Genomic DNA, 23,413 nt, shown 5'->3' with positions numbered 1-23,413 from the left:
AATACAAGTTCGCAATGTTCATTCATAATGCTTAGTGGACTCATTGATTTAATTGCTCTCTGAGCTAATTAAAATGTAGACACAAGGTTTCAGTTCTGAAAAGGTGTAAATATTAGCCTTTAAGAAATGTTTGATCCTAATAAGATGATAATGAGGACGATGATGATGATAAACGGATTTTTAAAAAATACCACAACTAACATCTACATATGAAAAAGACAATATTGGTTTCTATCTGTTGCGGCGCGATGGTGTATATAGCACGAAGATATAGAAGCTACCAAAAAACCATATTTTAGTATCTAAAATCTACCCATGACCCACTTTGAATCAGTACAAAACAGCCGGTGATTACGGAAACGACTTCAATTCGATGTCAAACAACGGATACGTAAGCAGCAAATGCCCCGAATATTATGGGTCGTTGTGATTACACGCAAAAAAATGCTTAACCTTTTCGTTATATATAGCACGATACGGCATACCGTCGTCATCAGTTGGTGCTTTGTCTGTCCATTGAACCGCACAAATCCAGTTACGTAGCTCCATGCGATGTCAGTGCTTACACACCATTGGATACAATTTGAATATGTACCTCCAACAAATTAGGCGTTTCGGAACACTAGCCGCCTCGGTAATCTAATCAACGTCCAAAATATACCTGCTTTGACCTCTGTTTCAGTCGTCCACTCGCCTAGCATAGGTAGAAACACGTTGCTAGCCATAATCTCAAGGTCCTGATCAGACCTACGAAGCATAGCTCTCACATTTACTTCTTGAGGTTTCGCTATCTTGCAGTGGTTCACTACTGTTCTTGTTGTTTCAGGTTGTTCGGTCTATTCAAGCAAGCCTTTTCTAAACGGCAATGTTCCACAGTGATTTTATTAGAAACATACTATTCTAGAACGACCTATATCCGACCACGACTACATCCTACACCCGAAAGAGTTGGAAAGGTTTGCATCATGGCTCGTTCCAGAAGGCGGCAATTATAAACAGTGCCCCTTGAGAAGCCAGGCTCTGGTCTTAGCCGATTTGAGCGTCACCGTATTACACACAGTCATATTGAAGCACATGAACCGTTATTCAATCATCAATTGACCTAATAACACAGAGTAAAATTGCATGGAGTCGCCGACCATTGAAAACAACACTACACGGTCATGGTATCTATTATAGCTCGATCCTGTCGCTACGTTGCAAGGACATTTCTAGAGCTATTATTATTTCTTGACGCAAATAAAATGTAGGGATGCCTAGTTTCACTAAGTCATTTCACAGAGCGCATGAGGCTGGTGTCCTCGATTAAGCCTTTTTTCTGAAGTACAAGTCAAGTGGATGATGAATGTGCCGTTGTGACCTGCGAATGCTCAAATGTATATGTGTGCATGTATGATGTGAAGTACTGTTCGGGGGTAGATGTATTCGCTTACACGTATATGGCAGGTATAATCAAGCAGGGGTTCTACAGATTTACATGCAACTATAGTACTTTTCGATATTGCATGATACTACTGAAAAGTAACGAATCAATTCAACTATTTAAAATCTACTTTGTAGAATGGACACTATACATAAAAATATATCTCTTTAAACCAGATGATAGGGTATTTTATGGTTACCTTATGCGTCCCTCCCACCAAGTGCTTGTATATAGGCATCTATTATATAAGTCTAGGCTGAGGCTTTATGTAGACCATAACAGTTAGGGTAATTAACCTTGAGCTTTTTGGTAGATATAACAACCCCTACGAACCAGACCTTCAGCGCGATGAACGCGCTTTTCGATCAGCCTTCAATGCGCATATGATCGAACACGCAATAAGTACAGTGACGCATAGGTCCAATAAACGCAAATTTTCGTCAAATATCTATAGTATATTGGGAAAACTCGTGTCCATTAATAATCCATCGCTGGAACCTTTCCATCCCCTCAACAACGCTCAGCGACTGATACGCGTTACAACCCCACGCGATCGACATGGATAACCGCGCTAGTGATCAGTACCAACGCGTTGCGACCCCCTTCCCCCACGTACACCCGCATTGCGAAGCGAATCCCGCACGTCTATTAAGGACGCTAACAACACCACTAGTCCCATTATTAGAATAGACTATATCGTACATTCTATTGTACCGTATCGGTATATACAGGGTTTAGTGTCGTCTCCAGCGCACGAAAATGAGTAGGCAATTCAAAAAGGAATGGAAGCATCGGTAAAGGGCGAGAAAACCATTTTTATAAGACAATTTTAAGAAATTATCGGACGGAACGCACACGGTGGATGGAATCGAATACTACAAAAGATAGAAAAGTAGCGAGAGAAAGATGATGAAGCCCACGACGAAAAAGCAAAGGCATAGAAAAGGACGCTCCCACCCATCATGGTTTACCTCAACATAGACAATAGATCAAGGGTCACCATTACCACGAACAGGTGACTTCGCAACAAAAGACGAAGAATAAAAACAGCCACTTGTTGGGATAGTATTCGGTGAAGGGTATAGAAAAAGGTACGTGCAAAAACACATACGTGCCGTGAGAGTATACTTAATTTCAATCCCCAGTAAAAGTTGAAATGAAAGTCAATGGGCTGTACATAAAAATTTTTCAGTATGTGTTAAATAAATAGAGAATGATACACGTACGCTCCTTTGAATTCGCTGAGCATTGTTGGCAGGGCTCACTGATGTTTGTTTACTATAAGCGCACATGTTGAAATTGACAGAGAGATTTATTTGTTGACTAGAGAAGATTTGAGATGTTCTTTTACGTAAAACTGTTCCTCCTGTGGCTAGTTCCGAATTATCTACAGCGCGCACTGGCAACGTCGTAACGCCGTTGGCCGGCCAAACTCTACCGAAGGAGCTGCATGTTATGCTGTTACCGTAAACGCTTGTGGCCATATTTGCTGGAGCGGACGTTAGCTGAACCTGACTGCATTCGCCTTAATATGGACGTCGTCCTTAGTGCGATAAATGTTCTATATCCGCAGGTACGTTTCGGCCGCAAAGGTCATAAGATACACAAATGATCGACGGTGCATCCAACAGTTAACCTTTTATTATTCACGAGCATCCCGTACAACAAATGATCACTACATTACAACGCTTACTAACGTTGATTTCAATTTATGTGTTATTACGAAATATTATGTTACGAAAAAAACGAAAAACCGCTTGCGGAACTCTTTAGAATTGCTGACTGATCTGGAGCCAAAGCTTCCGGAATATCTCTTCGTATCGGTGTTTCTCTTGGCGATAGCATAAGTTGTGTCTTCAAGCAAGCCAGTCGTATCGCACTAAATATTATACTTGTTTTTCTTTTGGTACGAATCATTAACGTTGATTTATTAAGCACTCAACGAATTTTTTTATTATATATAATATTATTAAATAGTAGGAAAAGTAATTTCACGAATCCAATGAATAGTTCGGAACGAGAAGGGAAGGATGCGACCGATAGATCCCATCGCTTTTACCTATAAGGTTAGTATAACGCAAGCAACATGTGTTTTTGTAGATACATCAGCCCTGTTATCATGGCGAACACCCGCAGTCGTTCGTGAGACTTATTATGACTATGCAAACTCGTTAACAGTCATTATAAACATATACACTCGAGTCACAATTGCATCATTCATCCAAGCTAGTATAAAAATAGACCTTGATTGACAAAAAAACTTACTACTTTTCGAATAGCACGACTCATACAGGCCAACAATTCGTTGGTCGAGCTAAACGGCAAATTACCTAGGTCATACAGACCTCCGTAAAGCGGGAGGCGTAAAGTTTAAACAACATCTATCTATCTTGCAATATAGAATAGTTTTCACTATAATGGTGTCTAGCCGATATTTCTTCAATTAGTTCCTGGTGGGAAATTTTTCAATGGGCTCGAATAGAAAAAGATATATAGCGCGAGCTTAGGTGCGACGTATCAAGTGTACCTGCACATGAACAATATATAAACAAATGCGTACCAAATAAAATCTTGTATTATTACTAACTGTAGAATGATCCGTACCACAAGCTTCGTCCGGCCTGACAATTGGTAGTCACTTACAGGAGACGTTTCTGTATTTCTATCGTTCTATAAGTCGTTCTACCAAGTCAGCGTATAAAAAAAAGTCTTTTTCTGCTGTTGAGTAAAATATGAGAGGAGCATATTACGTTAAAAGAACAAAGTACGTCATTCATTACTGGCGGTACAGAAAGCGTTATTCGAACTGAATAATACGTTACCTACCTGTCTATCTATCTATCTATTATTATCCTTTCTCTCTATCTATATTATTAAAAGTGCCGTGGATCTATCGGCAGTTTGCTTTGTGTACCAAACGGTTCCATCGGTGTTATCGATACGTCTCACATCAGGTCAAACCCTTTTCAGGGCACCTTCCAGCGTGCCAAAACATTTGTTCGTTGCTAGCGCCTCGCTTAACGTGCTGAAAGGGTTGAAACGTCGAGGAAGTTTTATTTTATTTATTTGACAGTTTATTGACTGATGGAGCAGTTGCCACTATCTCTGTCAAGTGACTTTCGTTTAGTCTCAATAGCAAGCTGAATACCGTTTTCACGTACACAGAGAACAGCTGGTAAGCAAAGCGTCTGAGCGTGTCGCTTCGCATGGAAGCCTCTTTAATTGCGCGCTGTTCTCCAAATTTGGGCCTTCGATTATTGTTCTCTTTCAGTTGTTTTTTCGACTTCGCTCGGTTTCCCATCCTTCATAGGGTGACACTAATACTTCAGCCACAACTTCTGCTCTTCCGCTGGCCGATTTTATTTGCTATCTGCACCTTCGCCACTGGCAACAATTAATCGCAAATAAAACGGCCCTTTTCCTCTAGTTTGTTCACTTGTGTGATTATGCTGTCCCCGACCGCAGTGCGAGTGCACGTACGAGATAATTGGGTATCGATAGAAAACAAAAACCCTTTCTGCGGCAAGAGCGCTTTAGGCGTAGAAGAAAGACAATGGAAAGCGGGAACGAGTACGCTACCTAAAGAAAAGTGGGAATCATCGAAGCAACAGCAACGAGATTACGAAAAGTGCCAACACCCTGAAGCTGAAGCAGTATCAACAATGAAAGTAACTTCAGTCCAGTGTGAAAGGTTCCCGGGAGGACAGCGAAGCCCCATTTTCACGCCCAGGTTTGTTTCGGCGAAACGCGCCAAGCGGCGGGATCGCGCCACAATACTATCTGCTTGATAGCTGTCTTGCCATTCGCCAAGCAGCCCAAAGCGTCGATACAAGGAGTTGAGGAAAGGCAGCAGCCCGAAACGGAAAGATTCTTTCATAGTTTTTTAAACCTGTCGCTGTGCAGTCTTCATTGTCGTTAGCGCTGTTTGTTTTCGCATCGTATCACGTTAGCTGAGGCAGCGGAGGCAAAACCGGACGAGCAGAATCTATAGCAGTAGAACCGGACGGCGAAAAAATCTCCTATGAGATGTTAAAGTAGCAGAACAAATGCGTAGGCATAATCATGGATAAAAGTAAGAGAGGGTTCTTTAGCCAGTAAAACTAACTTCGAGTGGTATTAATATGTTTATTGTTAATATATTAGATCAAGTCTACCAGGCTGTCTGACTCAGGTTAGCGGTCAGGCAATAGACAACAGGCCGAAACAGACAGGATAGACGTCTAAAAGAAGAATCGAAATACCACCAATAACAGTGATAACCCATCAACTAGACAGCCAACAGACAATCTACGTCGGTGATGTTGAATACGAAGAAAAAGCGTTAGCCGAAGTCAGTTAGTGACCCCGGAAGATATGTCTTCCTACAAAATAAACAGAGTAAGTTGTGACAGTAGCGGAACTTTAAAGAACGCCTAAAAATATCCAGACTCTAAAAATGCACACCAAATATAGCGCGCATGCGCAAATAAACAAAAAGAACTTCAGTTCTTTTATATATATATATATATATGCAGGGTGGTATGTTTAAATCGGGACAAATTTGGCGGACTATTTGTCGTGACGTTCGACCGCTAATATTGACTCTAAGCGAGAGCCAATTCATCTTAGAATAAAATAACAGATTCGTTATGGAATTTTAGCGCAGATCAGCTATTATTTAATCTTTTTACATTAGATGAACCCATATCAATACGAAAAAAAATTTTTGCCAAAGTCAACGGTTTATTCTACTGCCGGTATTTCTGCAATCTATAGAAAATCCGAGAAGGACTTCTAAAAGGCAAACCGAAAGATCCTCGACAGAGTTTTGATTTAAGCGGCTCAAAACTACATTAAAGATAGCTCGAAAAACCATTTTTGATTCAGCTAGATTTTTTATACAGAAATTAGCGGCCGTTTTAGAGAACGGAACGGAACAGAACATCAATTGCAAGTTGAGTCGCCCAATTGAACTCCAAAAACTAGTACTCTTGAAACTTTTCGCGCTTTTTTGCCCCCTTCGAACTTTTGCATTTTTACTTATATTAAATAAACATAACTGTCAGGAATGACGCTTCTAGCGCACGCAAAAAAAAAATGACTAAAATATCTGTTTTTGTTTCGGCAAAATTTTAGAAGCAAGACGTGACAAAAAAACTTCGATTTAGACGCACTATATATATTATATATATATATATATATATATATATATATATAATGCCACAGAGGCTAGGGACCTATAAAAATAATTCAACTATAACCCTTATTTTTAATGCCTACCACAGTAAAGGATTTGTCATACAGTCCTAGGTTTTGTGTGAGCGGTGTGACCATTACAGAATAACATGTGTCCGGTAAATTGACTCTTGTTAAAACGGATCTTTACTTTATAATATTAACTGCAGTACACTTTTTGAAATTGAACCATGGCATCTATGTGTTCACTACATAAAGACAACTAAGAAAAAACATCTTTCCCTTACTGGCTTTTTGACCGACGGCCATCAGCTAAGAAGGTGATTTAATTTGAATATTTTTAGTTCTACATTCGGGCGTATCCCTAAAGTGTGAGGCCGCTAAGCGGTCTGGTGGCCTCTGACCCTCTACCCGCCCCGCACCGACGCTGACTATGGTATCTCGATGGTAACAACAATTAGCACGCGTGTCGCCGCATAAAAACACACCCTTCAGCTAACCAAAAAAGCAGTCGTCACACAGACGGTGAAGGTACGAGGATCGATGTCACACATTGCAGTAGTCATAGTTGAACAGGCCAATTTGGTCTGGCGATGCGACCCAACTCTGTGGTATCTCGCACAACTACCTACTATTCTAACCAAATAGCCCAGGGACAGTAACAATAGTAATAAACATGTTTTTAAAAAACTTAACGATTCATGTTACGATGACCATTTACATAAAAATTCGCGCCGCGGGTCGCTTGCACAAACAAACTTTACTATCGCTAGCATAGAAGCAAATAAGCCACGTGTCCCTTAGGTGGAGCTTAATCTGTTTTTTAAAGGGTTCCCTTAGCTTAAAGAAAAGGTTTAAGAAATAAGACGATAACAAAAACACAATATTGAAATCAACAAAAGAGTCTGACTGTAAAATTCCGTTTTTTGGCATAATTATTATTATTCTTTTTTTTTTTTTTGTCTATGTCATTTGGTTAAATTGTAGGTTTTCCTTGTGAATCATGACGTCGAATAGTCCGCCGTAAGCTAGAATTCTATTGTTAGAAAACAAACAGTTTCAGTACCAGTAGTATAAACATATAATAACAATAATAGACCCGTCCTCATCTATTTATAGCTTGATAAAAGTAACTGACTTAATGGAATGTTTAATCGATTTCTGCAAAGAATAGGCTCAGTATGCACGTTACCACTGCTGACCTCTTCGACGAATATAAATGACCGTTGATGGTCAGTACCTGATATATATGTATCAGCGCTGGTGGTATATCTGAGACGGGCGATGAAAGCAGTTTTCAATGAATACAAATCTACTAGATGTCGGTTGACGGCCGCCTGGATCGACGTACGTCTCAAGAAAGAGTCTTTTAGCTTCACAAAGCCCCTCTTCGGCTGGAGGTTGAATCGGTGCACGCTCGCCTCTTAAGCGTGCCCCAAAGCCCGGCTTGTTCTAACGAGAACCCTAGGACAGATTCAACATGTTAACCTCGGCTAAAAACTATGATCAAATACCGAAGTTAACATGTTAACTTTGCTCCCGAGTTGTCATTAGGATGAACCGGCTGGGCCATCTTGAACCTCTTGCGCCGCTGAGACGTCCGCTGAAGCCCGACTCGAACCCCAAAAAAAGTCATGAGTATACGGACTAAAACCCTACAGAGCTGTAATAAATATCTCTTGACCAATTTCTATTATAACGAGTCTCTTAATTTTGCTTGCTGTTTTTATCTCTACTGGAAATATATGCGAGTGGCGGCGGCAGGCCCCTGTACGCAAGTGCTATCCAGAGACTGTGTCTTTATTATTAACCCTACTTTTTGTAGTTAGTTCTAATACGTTATTAGGAAGGCAAGCGGGAGATCAGCAACAACAACATCGACAACAACAACGACAACAAAAGGCTTGACACGCGATCCTCGTCTTCGCCAACAATAGCGGAAACAATAATGAGAAGAAGCACAAAAACGAAAAGCAACGTTTAGCGTCAATTTCTCTGAACAGGGAACATTTACGAACTTTCATATATTATAAAAATATGGAGGCGCTATCTTTAGGCTACTTGAAGACTTTCTATCTTATTCTCTCAGCAGAGGCATCGTTAGCGCCGCTTAGATAGCAAAATCGGTTACTTCAATCTCCCTGTTCTGTATTCAAACAGAAGATAACTACAGATTTAGCTTAAGTAGATGGCGGCTACGGTGGCTGCAGTGTGTGATCGCGTAAAAAGTATAAGAAATATTTGTTTTTGTTTTACCAGGTGAAACTTATGAAGCTTTGTTTAGTACTTACTAACAATAATAACAAAAATATACGGACGTTGCTATGACGAACACCAAGACGGAAGAGAACAAGGCTGGCTCTATGTATGGATATAGCAAGGCCGAAGGACCTGGGGTAAACTCGTGTTTTTCCTGCATTGTGCTTCCCATCGATCTAAAAAGGTTATTTTTAAAGTTTAGTTGTATTGTTATGAAGTATAGTTTGTAGTTACGGCTACAGTTTACATATCTACCATTGGTTAGCTAAGGAACTTATTTGCTTCAAGATAACAAAATTATTCAAGTGCCCACTTTGTCGCAGGTTCAAAGTTTTTGATGAAACGGTCGCAATAAAAGTGCCGAGGGGCAATTATACCTGTTTATTTTGTGCTCTTCTGGATAAGACCCATAACACTGCAGTGCGATTTTGATTTATATTTTGTATATACACATACTGTTTCGGTTAAAGATCGCTGCGGTTGATCTGTTGCACCTACTTCTAGCCAGTGGTCAGAAGCGTGTTGGGACTATTGGCAGTCAACAAGTTCTATAATGCAAATATGATTTGTTTTTCCACTTATTTTGAAGGAAAGGTGCCTGTTTCATCGTAAACATAAAATTTTGCTTACTGGCTAATCGCGGTGAGGAAACCCGTAAAAGATGACGCCTTAAAACGTTGGGATTACTAACCGTCACAATATTGTCGTTTAGTTGATATTGGTTGTAATTAGAATCGTTCTAATAGAATAACCACTTCCGATTTCCTGTTTTCAAAAAAATTAGTGTTATAGATAGGTAGAGAAGACAGTCGGAACCAGTATTTGACAAGCTAAAAAAAAAAGGTCCCCTGATGGGCTATTGATACAGCCCAAAATGGCGCTCATCAATGCTATCGTTATAATGAGAATGTTCCGCGGGTCTAAATTTATACCACAATAACACACTGGTGTTTAGCCAGAATTATATTTACAGAAATATATTTATAGAAATCAAACAGTTACATCGATTCGTATAACAAATAAGCGATAATGCGTCAAACAAAGACAAACAATGTCGTACCGTGAGTACATGTAACGGATCGTACATTTGCGTATTTGGGCGTTGCCCACGTGTGTAAGCCAAAAAACTGGTCGTTCGTTCTGTAGTTAACTGCATTCTGCTTTCTAATTTGTCCTATTCTACTCCGGTTTCGTACCAGGCACTACATTAATCTGACTGCGTTAAGACCCGGCGATAATTTTTGAGCTCTTTCAACCACGTCCGGGTGGCGTTTCTAGTTTTCAGTAATAGACAAAAATAATCTGGGTCATCCCGAGTAGATCGCTCATGTAAGATGCGTATAACTTCGCTATTAGAATACCTGCGTTCCAATAGATTCAGGCAGTTTTCATTTCTAGTAATTTCATAATATGCTATAGCAGCGATAAAAGCAGGCTATTTTAGGTCTTTGCGGGTTTGTTATCTTGTACCAACACAAAACCCTTTAAACTACAGTCTACAGCAGACTGTAACGACGCCGAAACATCTTGAAATCCCTGTAGGCGTTGCGAATATACGTTATCCATATACGCGCGATTCCTTTCAACGCCATCGTCGCTTTCGTCTAAGCAGTGTTTTTTCTTATAAACTGACAGCGGTGTTACAACGATCAAGCACGTGCAGGAAATACAAGGCGAGAACTTGCTCGCTCCGTAGTTTACCTTGGAATATTGGGCTTAGACTGTGTCCCTCGTTGAACCCTTCGTGACTCGTTGTCGTTCGCTCATCATCGAAATGCATGTTGCACGACGTCCACAAGTAATTGCAGATTTGTGAACACATTCATGGAAGAGGACGGACGTTTACAGACAAACCGCATATAGCTTTTACTGAACGTTTCGAGCTTAAGTAAGGTATTGGTATTAAACGATGGTGTGACAAAGTGACGTGGCAATCTTTTTATATCCATAACATCGCGGCCATAATCTGTTATCCGTTCGTAGTGAGCGAAAAAAAGGGAGACATCGCGTGCAACGCTGTCTCAGCAGCTGCTTGATGCGAACACGATTTATCTACTTTTAACTACGTCTATAACAAACAAGGATTCTACTACAGTTGATGACAATAGACGTACAACATCTTAACGCTGATCATCGTAACGCTATGGATGGCTTGTTGTCGTCCCTGATTTAATTTAATAAGTTTATTAAGATGGCTTACTGTGCTATTTTTAACATACTCGATCCTATTATACTTCTGGCCTGCGTGCATTTATCAAAGTTAAACTTAAGGTAGTACATTCATTCGTTAGAAAACAGGGCATGACAAATCTATAGATGGATCAATCTGAAGATTACTACGGTGCAAAGATAACTTATCAATTAGAAATGATCTTTTGGGGACGATAGCTTGGTCTGCTCGATGCGTGATGGTTATTTATTAAGACATGCACAATAGAGTAGCGTCCCATATAGGTAGGTTCATCGGTGATCCTCCCATTACTTAGCTTTTTATTTAGATTTCATTAATTCGTTGTTTACTTTTATTTGTCTACTAATATCATTCGGCCACAGTCTCAACGGGGGTACATTTGAATGTTTATTTAGACGAAAGGTGAATGAGCCGAGCTGCAGGACGTCACCAATGTCACGTAACACAATGACGAACCGTGCGTCAGTATCTGTTAAATTTTTTAAACATTCAATTCATTGACGATGCTGTTTTGCATGTGGTTGGTCTGCAATTCGTCTGTTTTAGCTAGCTACTTGCTTGCCGTCGCTATGGTCGGTTGCAGCTGAACGAGGTAAATTGGCATACCTTTACGATGCGCAATATATGACTGGATAGAAGAAAACCGCGCTGCAATTGAATCGAACCGATGAAATCGTCTGAAAGTGTCGCCGTTGATCGTGCACACTTTCGAATCGGCGCGGAACGGCCGATCGTTGCTATAATACGTATATCCATTTGAGGTAATAAGGCTGTGCATGCAGGCACGTTCAGTTTCTGGTACAGGGATACGGAGGGATGGGCAAGAACGTGCCTAAAATCAAACGGTTAATGTAGAACGATGTTGCGCTCATAGTCGTCACTGTATTACATTATAATGGCGTCTACCTTTGACATCGACCTCAATCGTGTAGCGCTGCTTAACGCGAAAAGCAGGTGGACGAATCACACAGCCTAAATTCGCGGTGACGGTAAATATGTAACGGTGGAATCAGCCAAAGCGTCGAACGGTCGAATTTAAATCATTTGATAGCATCTCAGGATTTACTTGATGCTCATTCGCTGTCTGAACTTCCGGCCAGCTGACCGATCCGATGTACGTGTCAATTTGCTATGTTCCGGCAGCAGTAGTTAGTTTCGGTAGTGTCCATTTAAGCTCGCTGATAATGTAGACCAAAATCAGCATTAACAACATTGGTAGCAATTATATATATATATATATATATATATATATATATATATATTGTTCGGTAAGATTATGTAAACAACGTATGTCAATGGTCAATATGCTAATGAAGATCTATAGTTTGTCTATTTGTAGGTGAGTGTCTGGACGAAGTTACTGTTGCTACCTTCGGTTTCAGTGCTTTCACGCTTTTCGTCGTTGAAAGTATACGGCTAGGCAAATTGGTAAAACCAGGTTATTTACTCTACTATTTAGCCTGTATAATATCATAGTATCGAGAATAGGAAGTGACCAGTGGAGAGACTTTTATATATTTGTGTGTATTATACGTTCTTGCAAATCTCATTACAACCGCAAACGGTTTCTTCGTCATATTAGATACATACACCTTACTGAACGGCTGGGGTCTGTAAAATGGGCTGTTCGTCCACCATGTAGGTTATTTTTTCAACGCTAATTCGTGTATAATTACAATCTGTAAAAGAAACATATAACCATAACCGATAAAAGGGCACATCTATGCGTGACAATGACAGGCGACTACATTTACTGCCCAAAAACGACGCTTGCCCACCGCCCCAGATACGCTCACCTAACAGCAACGACCATTCTTATTGTCGTTCGTGATTAATTCCTCATAACCGATTAGTCGAACAGTCCATTGCTGGGTGCTCCCCGTCTCACAGGTTCACCTGTACAAGAAATACACTTATCCTCTCACTGACGTTGACAAGTTCGAAAATCGATTTTTCTATTTTGAAGTATATCCGTCCGTCGCACTAAATATTCCTGAAGTGCGAAATTGAAGTATATTTAGAAGACACCTGCTAAATTATTTCTGAGGTAAAATACCTCGTGATCAATATAAGCTAATTTATCAAGTCTCAGAATGATCTTACTACTTATGGCTTAATTACTCTAGACAGGACAGCTTGAAAACATAGGACAATTATAACATTTCTATCTGAAAGCCTCGTGTTTGCATTTCTTCCTTGCCTGAGTTATTATTGCTATGCATCAAGATGAAATTATCTCCCATCCTATGAGCAATGACTAATTACAGACCTAGAAAGAATCATACGATTTAAATACGCAGGGTATGATCGCCATTAGGATCATCTTTTCATTATGCTTGTTGGATATTAAGACCCCTGAGGAAGATGATATTCCTAGCTAATCTACAATGACGAGCATGTGATTGGGATAATAGTCCGCTATCCAAGTTTGTCCTTAGTAAGTTAACTACTTGTGTCTGCACCCAGCAATGTCACATAGTCAAAGGTCTGCTCTGTTTCCTTTTTCTTAGAATATCCCTTATATATCTTATAATATAGGATGTACAGAGATGCTATGTTGCTCGCCGGCCGCTTCTGGATCTTATCTGGTGTTCCTAGTAAAATTTAGGTAATCTTGACATAGCTAAAGTGGTCCAGATCTAAAAGGCCTGCACGGCCGTGGCATATATCATCGGGGTTACCTCCTTTGCTTTAAAATTCACGCCTAGGTCTGTCTTCTCGGTGCCTACAAAATAAAGAAAATACGAAGAACGTCCGTTCGGAAGAAGGTCTTCCCTCGTTCACTTGATGAACGCTAATCTCTTCGTCCATGCGATGATTTCCTTTTCGTGTAACTTTCGATGACCGATAACAACGCCTTCAGTGAAGCGTGTTGTTTGGGCTGAATCGTACCCGGCCATCATGTGTGCGCAACACATGTATATGTAATGTTTCTTTTAGTAATACAGGTTACTGGTAACGTTGATGATACCATAAATTCACTATTCATAAATAGTTATTTGTTTACGTCGACGTAGTGATAGTTATAGAAACAGCAAAACGGAAAGCTGATTATAAATGCAATGGTACTTGAGTGGCAAATCTTACCATCGACATTGCTATTTTCTTCACTTAACTTTTACTGCTACTGCGAGTTTGAAATAAAATTTGTTTAGTAAAGTAAAGCCGTTTGATTTTGCATTGTACGGTCCCAACTGAACGCCTGCGTACATTGCTGATATGAAGATCCGCTTATATTTTACATTATTAAATAGCCACAGTGGGGTGATTTTGTTTATCAACTTTACTACATGGTGTGATAAGTTTGACCGATCTACCCTATTCAATGCATTCAAAATACTGAAGTTGTTAGTATAGATTTGCAGTAAATAATAGCAAGAGAGACATTTCCTGTTATGTAATTAATATACCGGACGTCGGTACGCCAGAGTGACGCCGCTACCAGAATCTGTTCGCCTGGTGCTGCTTAGTGATCATTCAGACTTGAGCGATACCTTTAATGGAACCAAACGCGACGCGGTTGAAATCCATTATTTGGAACAAATTCATACCTCTATAACAAAGTAGCATTATTGTGTAATATATGTAGATACATATATTCAAACTTAGTGTTTATCAAAAATTTGTTATTATCTCAAAATTGTAAAGTAATCATAATTGAAGACGATGCGCAGCAAGTGCCCAAATCAATCTCTTTATAGTTTTTTGTCGTTATAAGTGTATCTATCGTTACCCGTTAAGGGATCCGCCTCGTAGTGTGTCCGACTTCGACACAGGTTTAAAGGAAGCAGGTGAGAGGCGTAACAGGTGTACAAAAAGGGCGTGATTTGCGTCTCTTGCTGTTGCGGCATCAAGTTCGGCCTTCTTTTTTACGGCGTCGTGGCATGTGCACTATATATCAGCAATCGTAGAGATAATGCACACAAACGAGAGAGGCTATTCGTCAGTTAGATTTTTCCTGGTATCACTTCATTTACTTATAATAATAGGCTCACATGTAAATAGCGAGAAATAATTACGTAACGAGAACTATCGTGGAGTCAGGGGGGTGAGGGGTGACTACGGTTGAGGCCTTGATGAGGTTTCATTGGCTGCTTTTGCTCTATTCGAATGGTTTAAAAATCGTAAGTGTTTTTTTTGTTGCTACAAAGGTCATAGAGTAGCGACGAATCACTATATTAAACAGTCTCTAAAATACACAGGGAGTACTATCATCTCTAACATTTTACTGTAGAGAGATACAGAAGAACAAGTGTTATAAGCATGTATGGGTTGCTTTTACACCGCGTTAATCTAGAGACAGTTCCAAAGAATCACAAGATCGTACTGTTTTCTCGTATACGTATTGTACCTGAGGCACCGTACCTGAAGGCGTACCGCAATTTCCATCCGTATCGAAAACATGTTGACGCCACGTTTATAGGTGCTTGTTACTTTGGCTATCTTCGTTTACGTCCTAGCTAGCAACTTTTTACATATTGAAACTCGATTCTCTCCCGCGTGTTTTCTCTTCATTTTTTGGGCTATTTTTTTTCGTCGTCCTTTGTATTCCGACTCCGTGCCGCTCCATATAACGTTCTCTCCAAGCCTTCGCTATCTCTATGTCTGGACGCCTTTCAATTTATTCGAATGCAATGAAATGCCATAGCCCCTAGGCCGACAACATCGGCCTAATGGAATCACACAACGTAATGCCGGCTCAGGTAGGGTATCCTTTCGTGGAAGGCTACGAACTCTAACTCTTAACCTTTGAACGTATGGCAGTCAGCAGTTCTGGAAGCAAGCAAACCAAACAACTCAAACACGTAGTCCTTTTGCCTCGTTGGAGGTATTAGCCTCTTCTGTATTTTGTAAACCAGTAGTCTGCAAAGAAAGCGAAAAAAAAAACGTATGAATAGATCGGCTGGGATTTTGAAGGCGTAAGAACAGGAGCTTTGAAGTAAATGTTGCTATGATATAGTGACAAACATAGCTAGGAATTGCTTGTAACAATAAGCTCGATGTTCGTTTGATTTTCATTGGCCTACTCGTGATTGACAGCCTGCATTTGCGCGGTACCCCCTTACGTGCCGCTATCGTATCCGTAATGTACATAAGAAGCGCGATGTCTGGACATGGGTATCTGTTTCGATTACATGGAGGTTAAGCTGGTCAGAGGCGACAAATGTATTTTGACAGGAGTAAACAAGAGGGACGTGGGCTCGGGACGCCCATCTACACAGCGACCCTATTCAGATGAGTTGTGCGGGTACTTCGACAAGGCTAATAGTAATCTCGCTCCAAACTATCCTAGGAAACAAATCTCAAGAATGATCGAAGCAATAGCAAGTATAGCGTATATATCTAAATAATCGAAGTAATAGAAATGCGTGCCTTGCTGTTTATTTGTTTTTAAATAAATACAGCACTACCACAACACGATAGAGTGCCCATGGTAACATTAGAGTAAAAATGGGTCATTTCTTCAATAAGGCAAATTTTACTGTATTACTAATAATAGTAATGTACATTTAATGTAGAGATCATCTTGCGTATCGTATCGTATATGTCTAGGATTTGAAAAACAGTTCCATTAACTTGAAAAGACATAGAGCGGAATAGATCCGTGATGCCCCCTGGTCCTCGTCGTGTCCTCTCTCTGCCGCAATCAAGTCAACGAAAAATTCTCTTTTCTTAGACACCAAACAAGACACAAAAATGTATCTCCCATTACTCGTATGAGTTAAAAGCTCGGTCCCGTAGTGATCGAATTTATAATCGTCTTATTAGACGCGAGAGTACTCTTCTCCTTAAACTTTCCCTGCCACGAAATCTAGGTTTCGTTTTCTGCTCGTAGCGTTAATAATAACTCACACAGATATTCCTGATACTGATTAAGTCGTGATCAACATCGATACAGGCCTCGCTTACAGGATTTCAGTGTAATCAGTTCGATCAAAGACGCACCTTTCTTCGCACAGCCTTCCTTAATGCTATCTAGGAGGAATTGGATCGATAGTGAAAAAATTTAGTAATATTGGCAGTGTTTTACTAGCCTGCTTATACGATGCCGCCCATCGCATCCCATCGTCTCAAACGCTGCAGTAATTCAATGCGTGCGTGTACCGATCACGACGCACGATGCCAACCACCATTGCCTACTTCCAATTTCAATTGGTACACCAACATATTTTGCAAGGCGAAAGGGGCTAGAGGCGTATGGGAGTAAATGCGAGAGTCACTTTGTTGTATTAAGATGTATTTCTTTGCTTCTACGCAGTCATTTATGTCTGTTACCATTGGCAGCGCTTCTACTGCTGCTGTTAAGGTGAGGACTGCAAAAGCACCGGCATGACCAACAACGGCGATGGATCTCCGACTCCGCATACGTTCTTCTGCCGCGTGTCTAAACGTTAACCTCTCTCAAGGCTACAGTGACGGTACGACCTTCTAAAAGCTTTTGCTTTGCGTGACTTTTTCACTGCACCAGGAGATAAAGCACAGGATATCTTCTATACCCTATCTCTTCGTCTATACGTACATTGTGACTCCTGTACTTTGCCAAAACTACCCCATATAACACGCTACATACGCACTGCAGTTCCCTGATTCGCAGTTCTGTTTCCCAAAGGGTTGTGTACTATGTACTTGGGCTTGAAGCCAAATTACTAAGTTACTCGGCTTCAAGCCTTGCTGAAAATAAAACTGCTCTTGTTGTTACTGCTTAAATCCACGTTTCATCAGGTTGGAAGAAAACGCAGTTTTGAAACCAACATCGACACCCGGAACTGTCCACGCTGCAATCAACACTAGCAGACGATTCTCTGGAGGCTACTCGAATCGTCTGCTGGTGTAGCGTAGAGCGATAGAACCGCAGCTATACCTGTGGAATGGTTTTTGAATGACTGCACGTATGGCTGACAGCAGAGGTCAAAACGAAGGCGACAAAAATGACTGACTAAATAAACAACAAATAGCACCAACAAAACAAACAGACGATGTAGTAGTAGTCTTATTATTAGGCGCAGCATTGATTGTAACGGTGGCGGTTGGTCTTTGAGAGCAGCGAGACCCAGGCAACGATGCGAACAGCTGTGCACTAACATCACAAATCGCTGACGCTGCTGTACGGATGACAATCTAAAAATCCAAAGTGGCGCTCGCTGACCCTATTGCCGTTAGCCCTGTTGTCGCTGCGGCCGTAGATCGCCTGTGAGCGTGAAGGCGCTGAGAGCACGGTCGAACGATCTTAGCCTGACCCTGTTAGAACCATTACTGCCACGTTTACAGCAACTGTTTCTCTGGCAGAAAAATAACGGCTACCTAAAGTAGCAGATCGTCGCTATTATTAGGGAACGCATCGAGGTTTTCAACCTATTGCCGCACCGGCAAGTGATATTGTTTCGCCAATGGCGCTGCTAGTTGCCAATAGATGACAAACCGTCATCTTTTAGTTCTCTTGACGATGTCAACGCCAGCTGCTCCATCACAATATCCAGACGCCTAGGTGCTCTGCGGTGACTGATCTATACGAGAAACTAGATAATTCTACGAAAAAACTGCCGCATTAAGTTAGTTGCAATAGATGGGTCATCAGCCCGAAGGTAGATCTCGATTGCGGCATAGTACAATACAATGTAAGCGCGCGAAGAAAGGTCCTAAACAAATGCCGATAGCTCAGTATTGTCGTGCTCGTACGACGAAATGATTTTGTCCTTATAGTATGGCCTGCTGAACATGTACAGCTTTCAAGCAGCGAATTTCTGACAATACAAATCGAAGCTTTAATTGCCTCACCATGAGCTTTTTTTCTGTTTGTTATAGAATCCAAACAATGAGAAAGAGGTAAAATTAGCTAAGTTTCTGATCTACGGCAGGGTGTGTCAATCGTTGTTTGAGTTTACTGACCCATCTGCTAATAAATAGCACACTTTGTTAGTGTTGTCATTCCCAATAGGAATAACCTGATTCAGGACTAGGGCGGACGTCCTGTGTTTGATGTAATGTCATTGACATAATGATTTAAAGAAAATATACTTATTGGCAAGTAGTTCGGTCGAAGGACAACAAAGGACTAAATGGTGCTCTAGCTGATTGAGTCTAGGAAAAACACATCAAATCACCATTGTGATATTACAATGTCTCATTGTACCACAAAGCGGAACATCCAAACAGTTGGATTGCAGTTAACTTTTACGCTTCAATAGATGCACGACAAACTGGTCGCAATGTACGTGTTTTGAAAGGTCGAGCAAAGACCAATAACAGCATTATAGCGCCTGGTGGACGGTCATGTTAATCTATGTCTAACATGGGTAGCAAGCAGAAGTAGATGCTGAGCCTGAGCAGTAGCCTGAGTGGTCCTACAATTAACTGCCAACGAAGTGGTCAAAGGCGAGGGCCCTAAGTTAAAAATGAAGTGAACGTCAAACTACATGTATATATGTAGGCAGAGCGTTTGTTCCCTGAGGCAAAATCATGGTTGTCAGTTCGGCAGTCTGTATGACGGCCATTGCAGCAAACGGCATCCATTGACATTAACCGGCATGCCTTATTCCTAGCTTTGCAGGCTGCTGCGTCATTTCGGTCCGTGCATTATGCTCTAGTGAGAATGTTTGACTGTTGTCGTCGTACTGATAACAGCGGTCAGTCAGCCAACGATTTAGGCAATTTCGACCGGAATACTGAGTCCCGATTTAAGCAGCGTCCCCATGATTCCCCCAGTAATGACTCCCTGAAGTAATCACAACAAAAAGGCACCACGAAGAACATCAACAACGATAGCGATGTCGACGGCGGCAATGTGACATGATTCTTGCGACAAGTAAGTAACTATTACTGGCGCTGTTTTCCAGCGCGGCTCTGATTGGCAATATTTTACTAGCGCAATTCTCTAGAAAAATCATTACAGATATATAGGTTCTTCTTGGAAAGACTAAAACCCTATAGCATCGTACTGAGTGTAGTGCCGGTCATGAATTGAACGACGTGACTGTCAGTGGGCTAGAGCCAAGATAGCGAGAAGATCATCAACTCTAATCGGGGATTGGGTGTCCCAATCAGCCTGCCATCATTTAGGTGTTAATAAATAATGTTACACATTATGGATCGTGTCTGTCCGGCCGTCTTTCCGAAAAAAAGTCTGACCTCGTTTGACGTTCACCGAACACCGATCCAACTCATTTACGTCGTCCAAAGCCGTCACTCAAAGCCAGAAAACAAAACCGCCAATCGACTGTTATGGGGATCTCATTATTTTGTCGTCGAAATATTACTATTACCAACACGTGTATATATCGACACACACATTCACCATCGTTATTTATGTACGCCATTGTGTCTGTGCGCTTTTAATGAAACAATAGACGCAGCCAATAGTCGCAGCATTATTTGGTTTCGCATTGCCAATTCTTGCAGCTGCCGCTGCCGCTGCTGCTGCTGCTGCTGTTGTTTCAAGCCAAACAAAACTGATCTTCGTGGACGACATGACACACCCCTTACTCCGGGCATACACATTCTGTCATCTCTTGAAAGACAAGACGACGTGCGCCTAAGGCCACCAAAAGCACGTGTCACGTATTGTTTCAGTATCGAGGCTAGCAGCGGGATAAGCAGCGATAGCTTGGGTACGTTACGTCTGTCGAATGGGCCCGGGGTTCCCAATGGCGGTGCAACCGGCGAGCCATTGAGTCCAGCCCATGACTATGGGTGTTTGCACTTGCGTTGACTGACGGCGGCCCGCGTCATTGTTGCTGAAACGTAGCTCGTCCCGTTCAATTAAGGTTGAGCGTCTTGTCCGCTGCGCCGACAACGGACTAGCCATGATTGGTTTAACGCAAAGGAAGAGACGGACAACGAAGCCGGCTAATCCCGAACCCAACGGTGGATAGCTGATTGAAACAGTGATAGGGCTCTTGATGACTGCAGCAGAGGTAGTAACATAATCAACAGCGATAGGAGGTAGAACCCGATTCAGTTATTCCCAGCATACGAAATAACGAGACCCATGTGTTCATCATGGCACTCGCTGCGCGAACTAAAACGTCGCCGCGTTCTGCGGCGTTCAATCATGGCGTGCTCTAAGGAGCGCGAACTATCGCAAACCTGGTAGTGTGTTTTTAACTAAATATTGTAGCACTACCTAAATACATTATGTCTGATCATTATAACGTAAAGGAACACCTTTCCGTCTATATTTTTACCTAATTACTTTCGCTATTGTGCCTTATCTACTTGCATCATTGTCAGCTTTTCTATGGCTAGAAAACAGATTGAACCAAGTGTGCGGGTTGGCGAGTGACTGGCGAATGTTTACATTGAACTATCATTGCCCCATCCGCAGGACAATTACACATTATCTCATGTCTATTGATAGCTATGTTGAATATTGAGGATGCTGCTGCTGCCGCTGATGAGTCGTTCGATCCCAACAAGAAGAACACGGTAACGCTGGCAAAGGGGCGGGATATTCGTTGTAACGTGACATAATTAGTCATTTCGCCGCCAACAACGGCAACAGTAACAATGACGACAACAATCAGACTTGCCATTAAGAACAAATGAAAATGATGTTCATGTTTCGTCAAACGAAAGACAGAAAGAGTGGGGTGAAGGGGCTCATTGATGGCAGCAGATGCCAGCTTGTCACGGTATCTTCTACCCAATATACATTTTTAATAATAACAACGACGAGTACAACAACAACGACTCTCGTAATTTAGGGGAGCCATATGGACGATGATGTAATGACGATGATGCTCGCTGTCTGCGCGCTGCAAGCGCCGAACGATTGTATGTTATAACAAGGTTGATCGTTGCCATTCTACCGTCAGCCAGCCAGCCAGCCAGCCAGAGAAGGAAAAATACCTTGACAAATTGAGATAGATACACAAACATTGCTACGCAGGAAGAGACGAACGTGATTCGCCCAGGTCGTAGCACCCATGATTTGCCTCTGCCGTTGCTGTGTAGGGACGAGTCAACTACTCAGTTTTTTTTTTTTCCTGTGTATTAAAGGACGTGAAGTTCTACTGTAATGATGACCCGCAACATGTTCTGTTAGTGATGGTCGTATGTTTTGGGAAATGACGAATCGTCTGGAGAGAAATGACGAAGCTGAACAGATCACACCGCCATAGCAACAATTAGAGTAGACGAGGAAATGACAATATACAGGTATGCACAAATGTCTCTAAACGGGGCTAGTATCGTGGTGGGTCAATGCTGAATATTGTAGAGATGCTTTGCCGGGAGGATAGTCGACTAACCGAGATGGAGGGAATTCAGTCGTTGTCGTAATAGTTAATGAGTGGTGCCGACAACCCCAATACAAATGATTGAATAGAATTGTTCATCGAAGCCCATTGTTATTCCCGCCGAGATGTGTGCAGGATGGTTCCCTTTGTGTTGTCATGAGTCAGTCTAAAAAATCGCGTATCGGGACTAGAATGAAATAAAGAATAGCTTAGATAATAAGCTGTTTTTTTGTTTTTACGAACTTACTAAATGTTTGTATTGGTCCAAGCTGAGTGATCTACGGCAGAACGCAGGGTTACAAATACACGGGTTCGAAGGCCCGAGGAAAAACTTGGTTGATAGGAAGTTGCAATTTTTATATAGCCCTCAATAGTAAGTTATCGACTGAATCTTTATTCGCATTCGTTCTAATACAGTAAAAACTTAGAGACGCGGCCTGTTGAGAACGTGACTGACCGATGAATTAAATACAGTATGACCTTCCGAAAAGGTGCACCTCTCAATGGGATCATCTACTGGAGAAACGGAAAAGAAAATATGTCAGCACTGAAGTAATTACTATTAGTGCCGTTATTGCAAAATGCATGCAATATTTCAATACAACCAGCGAGAGAAGCTAGTGAAAAAGCTGTAGAATGGTTGGTTATAGCGTTGACGGTTACAATCGTAAATGTGACGACAACTTCCTTGCACAGCTTCAATGGCAACGGCTGAAATACGCACGGAATCTTATGAAATAATCGATTTAAACCGGGGGGGGGGGGAGCGGGAGTGGGGAGCGGGGGTATTTCGCCATTTGCTTGCAGCTGCCGAATATCGTGCGTACCCCCTTTTTTGACGAAAAGCGGTCTTCAGATGATGCTGATCAGATTCTGCAGATGACGTTAGAGACAGGACAACACGACATAGAGCTGTGGTGTATAGAGGGAGACACATGACAATCGCACACTCGGCTAGTTCCATGCTCTGACCATCCTGTATCGGATGATTTTCGGGTTTAACTACCCGTTGCGTGCTTATCGTCGGCTTCGTAGGCTTCTTAAAAACTTTTCAGTGTACAGATACAAATTAAGCGAAGTGTCTATTGTTCAGCTCATCTTTAAAAGACCAAACGGAGCTTCCCTTGAGAA

The 23,413-nt window shown here is 41.5% G+C and overlaps 1 protein-coding gene and 2 long non-coding RNA genes across 4 annotated transcripts in view; 2 read left to right on the top strand and 1 right to left on the bottom strand.

Moving 5' to 3' along the window:
- Positions 1–23,413, top strand: part of LOC111264196 (uncharacterized) — a 149,833-nt gene that overhangs the window by 38,690 nt on the left and 87,730 nt on the right. The window contains exon 1 of one of the 2 annotated variants that reach the window (XM_022839878.2): positions 19,757–19,851. The exons of the other annotated variant lie outside the window; for it this stretch is intronic. Coding sequence (XP_022695613.1) covers positions 19,836–19,851 — 16 coding nt within the window. The 5' untranslated portion in view covers positions 19,757–19,835. Of the gene's footprint in view, positions 1–19,756; positions 19,852–23,413 lie in introns of those variants that run through there. 2 annotated transcript variants of the gene reach the window in all.
- LOC111264200 (uncharacterized) lies at positions 896–8,297 on the top strand. Its single transcript, XR_002682743.2, has 2 exons — positions 896–5,800; positions 6,943–8,297. It is a non-coding gene; the product is annotated as an uncharacterized LOC111264200 (long non-coding RNA).
- Positions 9,212–17,861, bottom strand: LOC111264199 (uncharacterized). Its single transcript, XR_015312606.1, has 4 exons — positions 17,084–17,861; positions 15,414–15,911; positions 14,782–14,939; positions 9,212–14,542 (listed from the first exon to the last, which is right to left on the bottom strand). It is a non-coding gene; the product is annotated as an uncharacterized LOC111264199 (long non-coding RNA).

The sequence above is a fragment of the Varroa jacobsoni genome, unplaced genomic scaffold (assembly GCF_002532875.2).
Source record: "Varroa jacobsoni isolate VJ856 unplaced genomic scaffold, vjacob_1.0 scaffold_831, whole genome shotgun sequence".
In the NCBI taxonomy this organism is placed as follows: domain Eukaryota; kingdom Metazoa; phylum Arthropoda; class Arachnida; order Mesostigmata; family Varroidae; genus Varroa; species Varroa jacobsoni.
The sequence above is the reverse complement of the archived record's forward strand: the minus strand, read 5'-3'. Positions and strand labels throughout refer to the sequence as shown.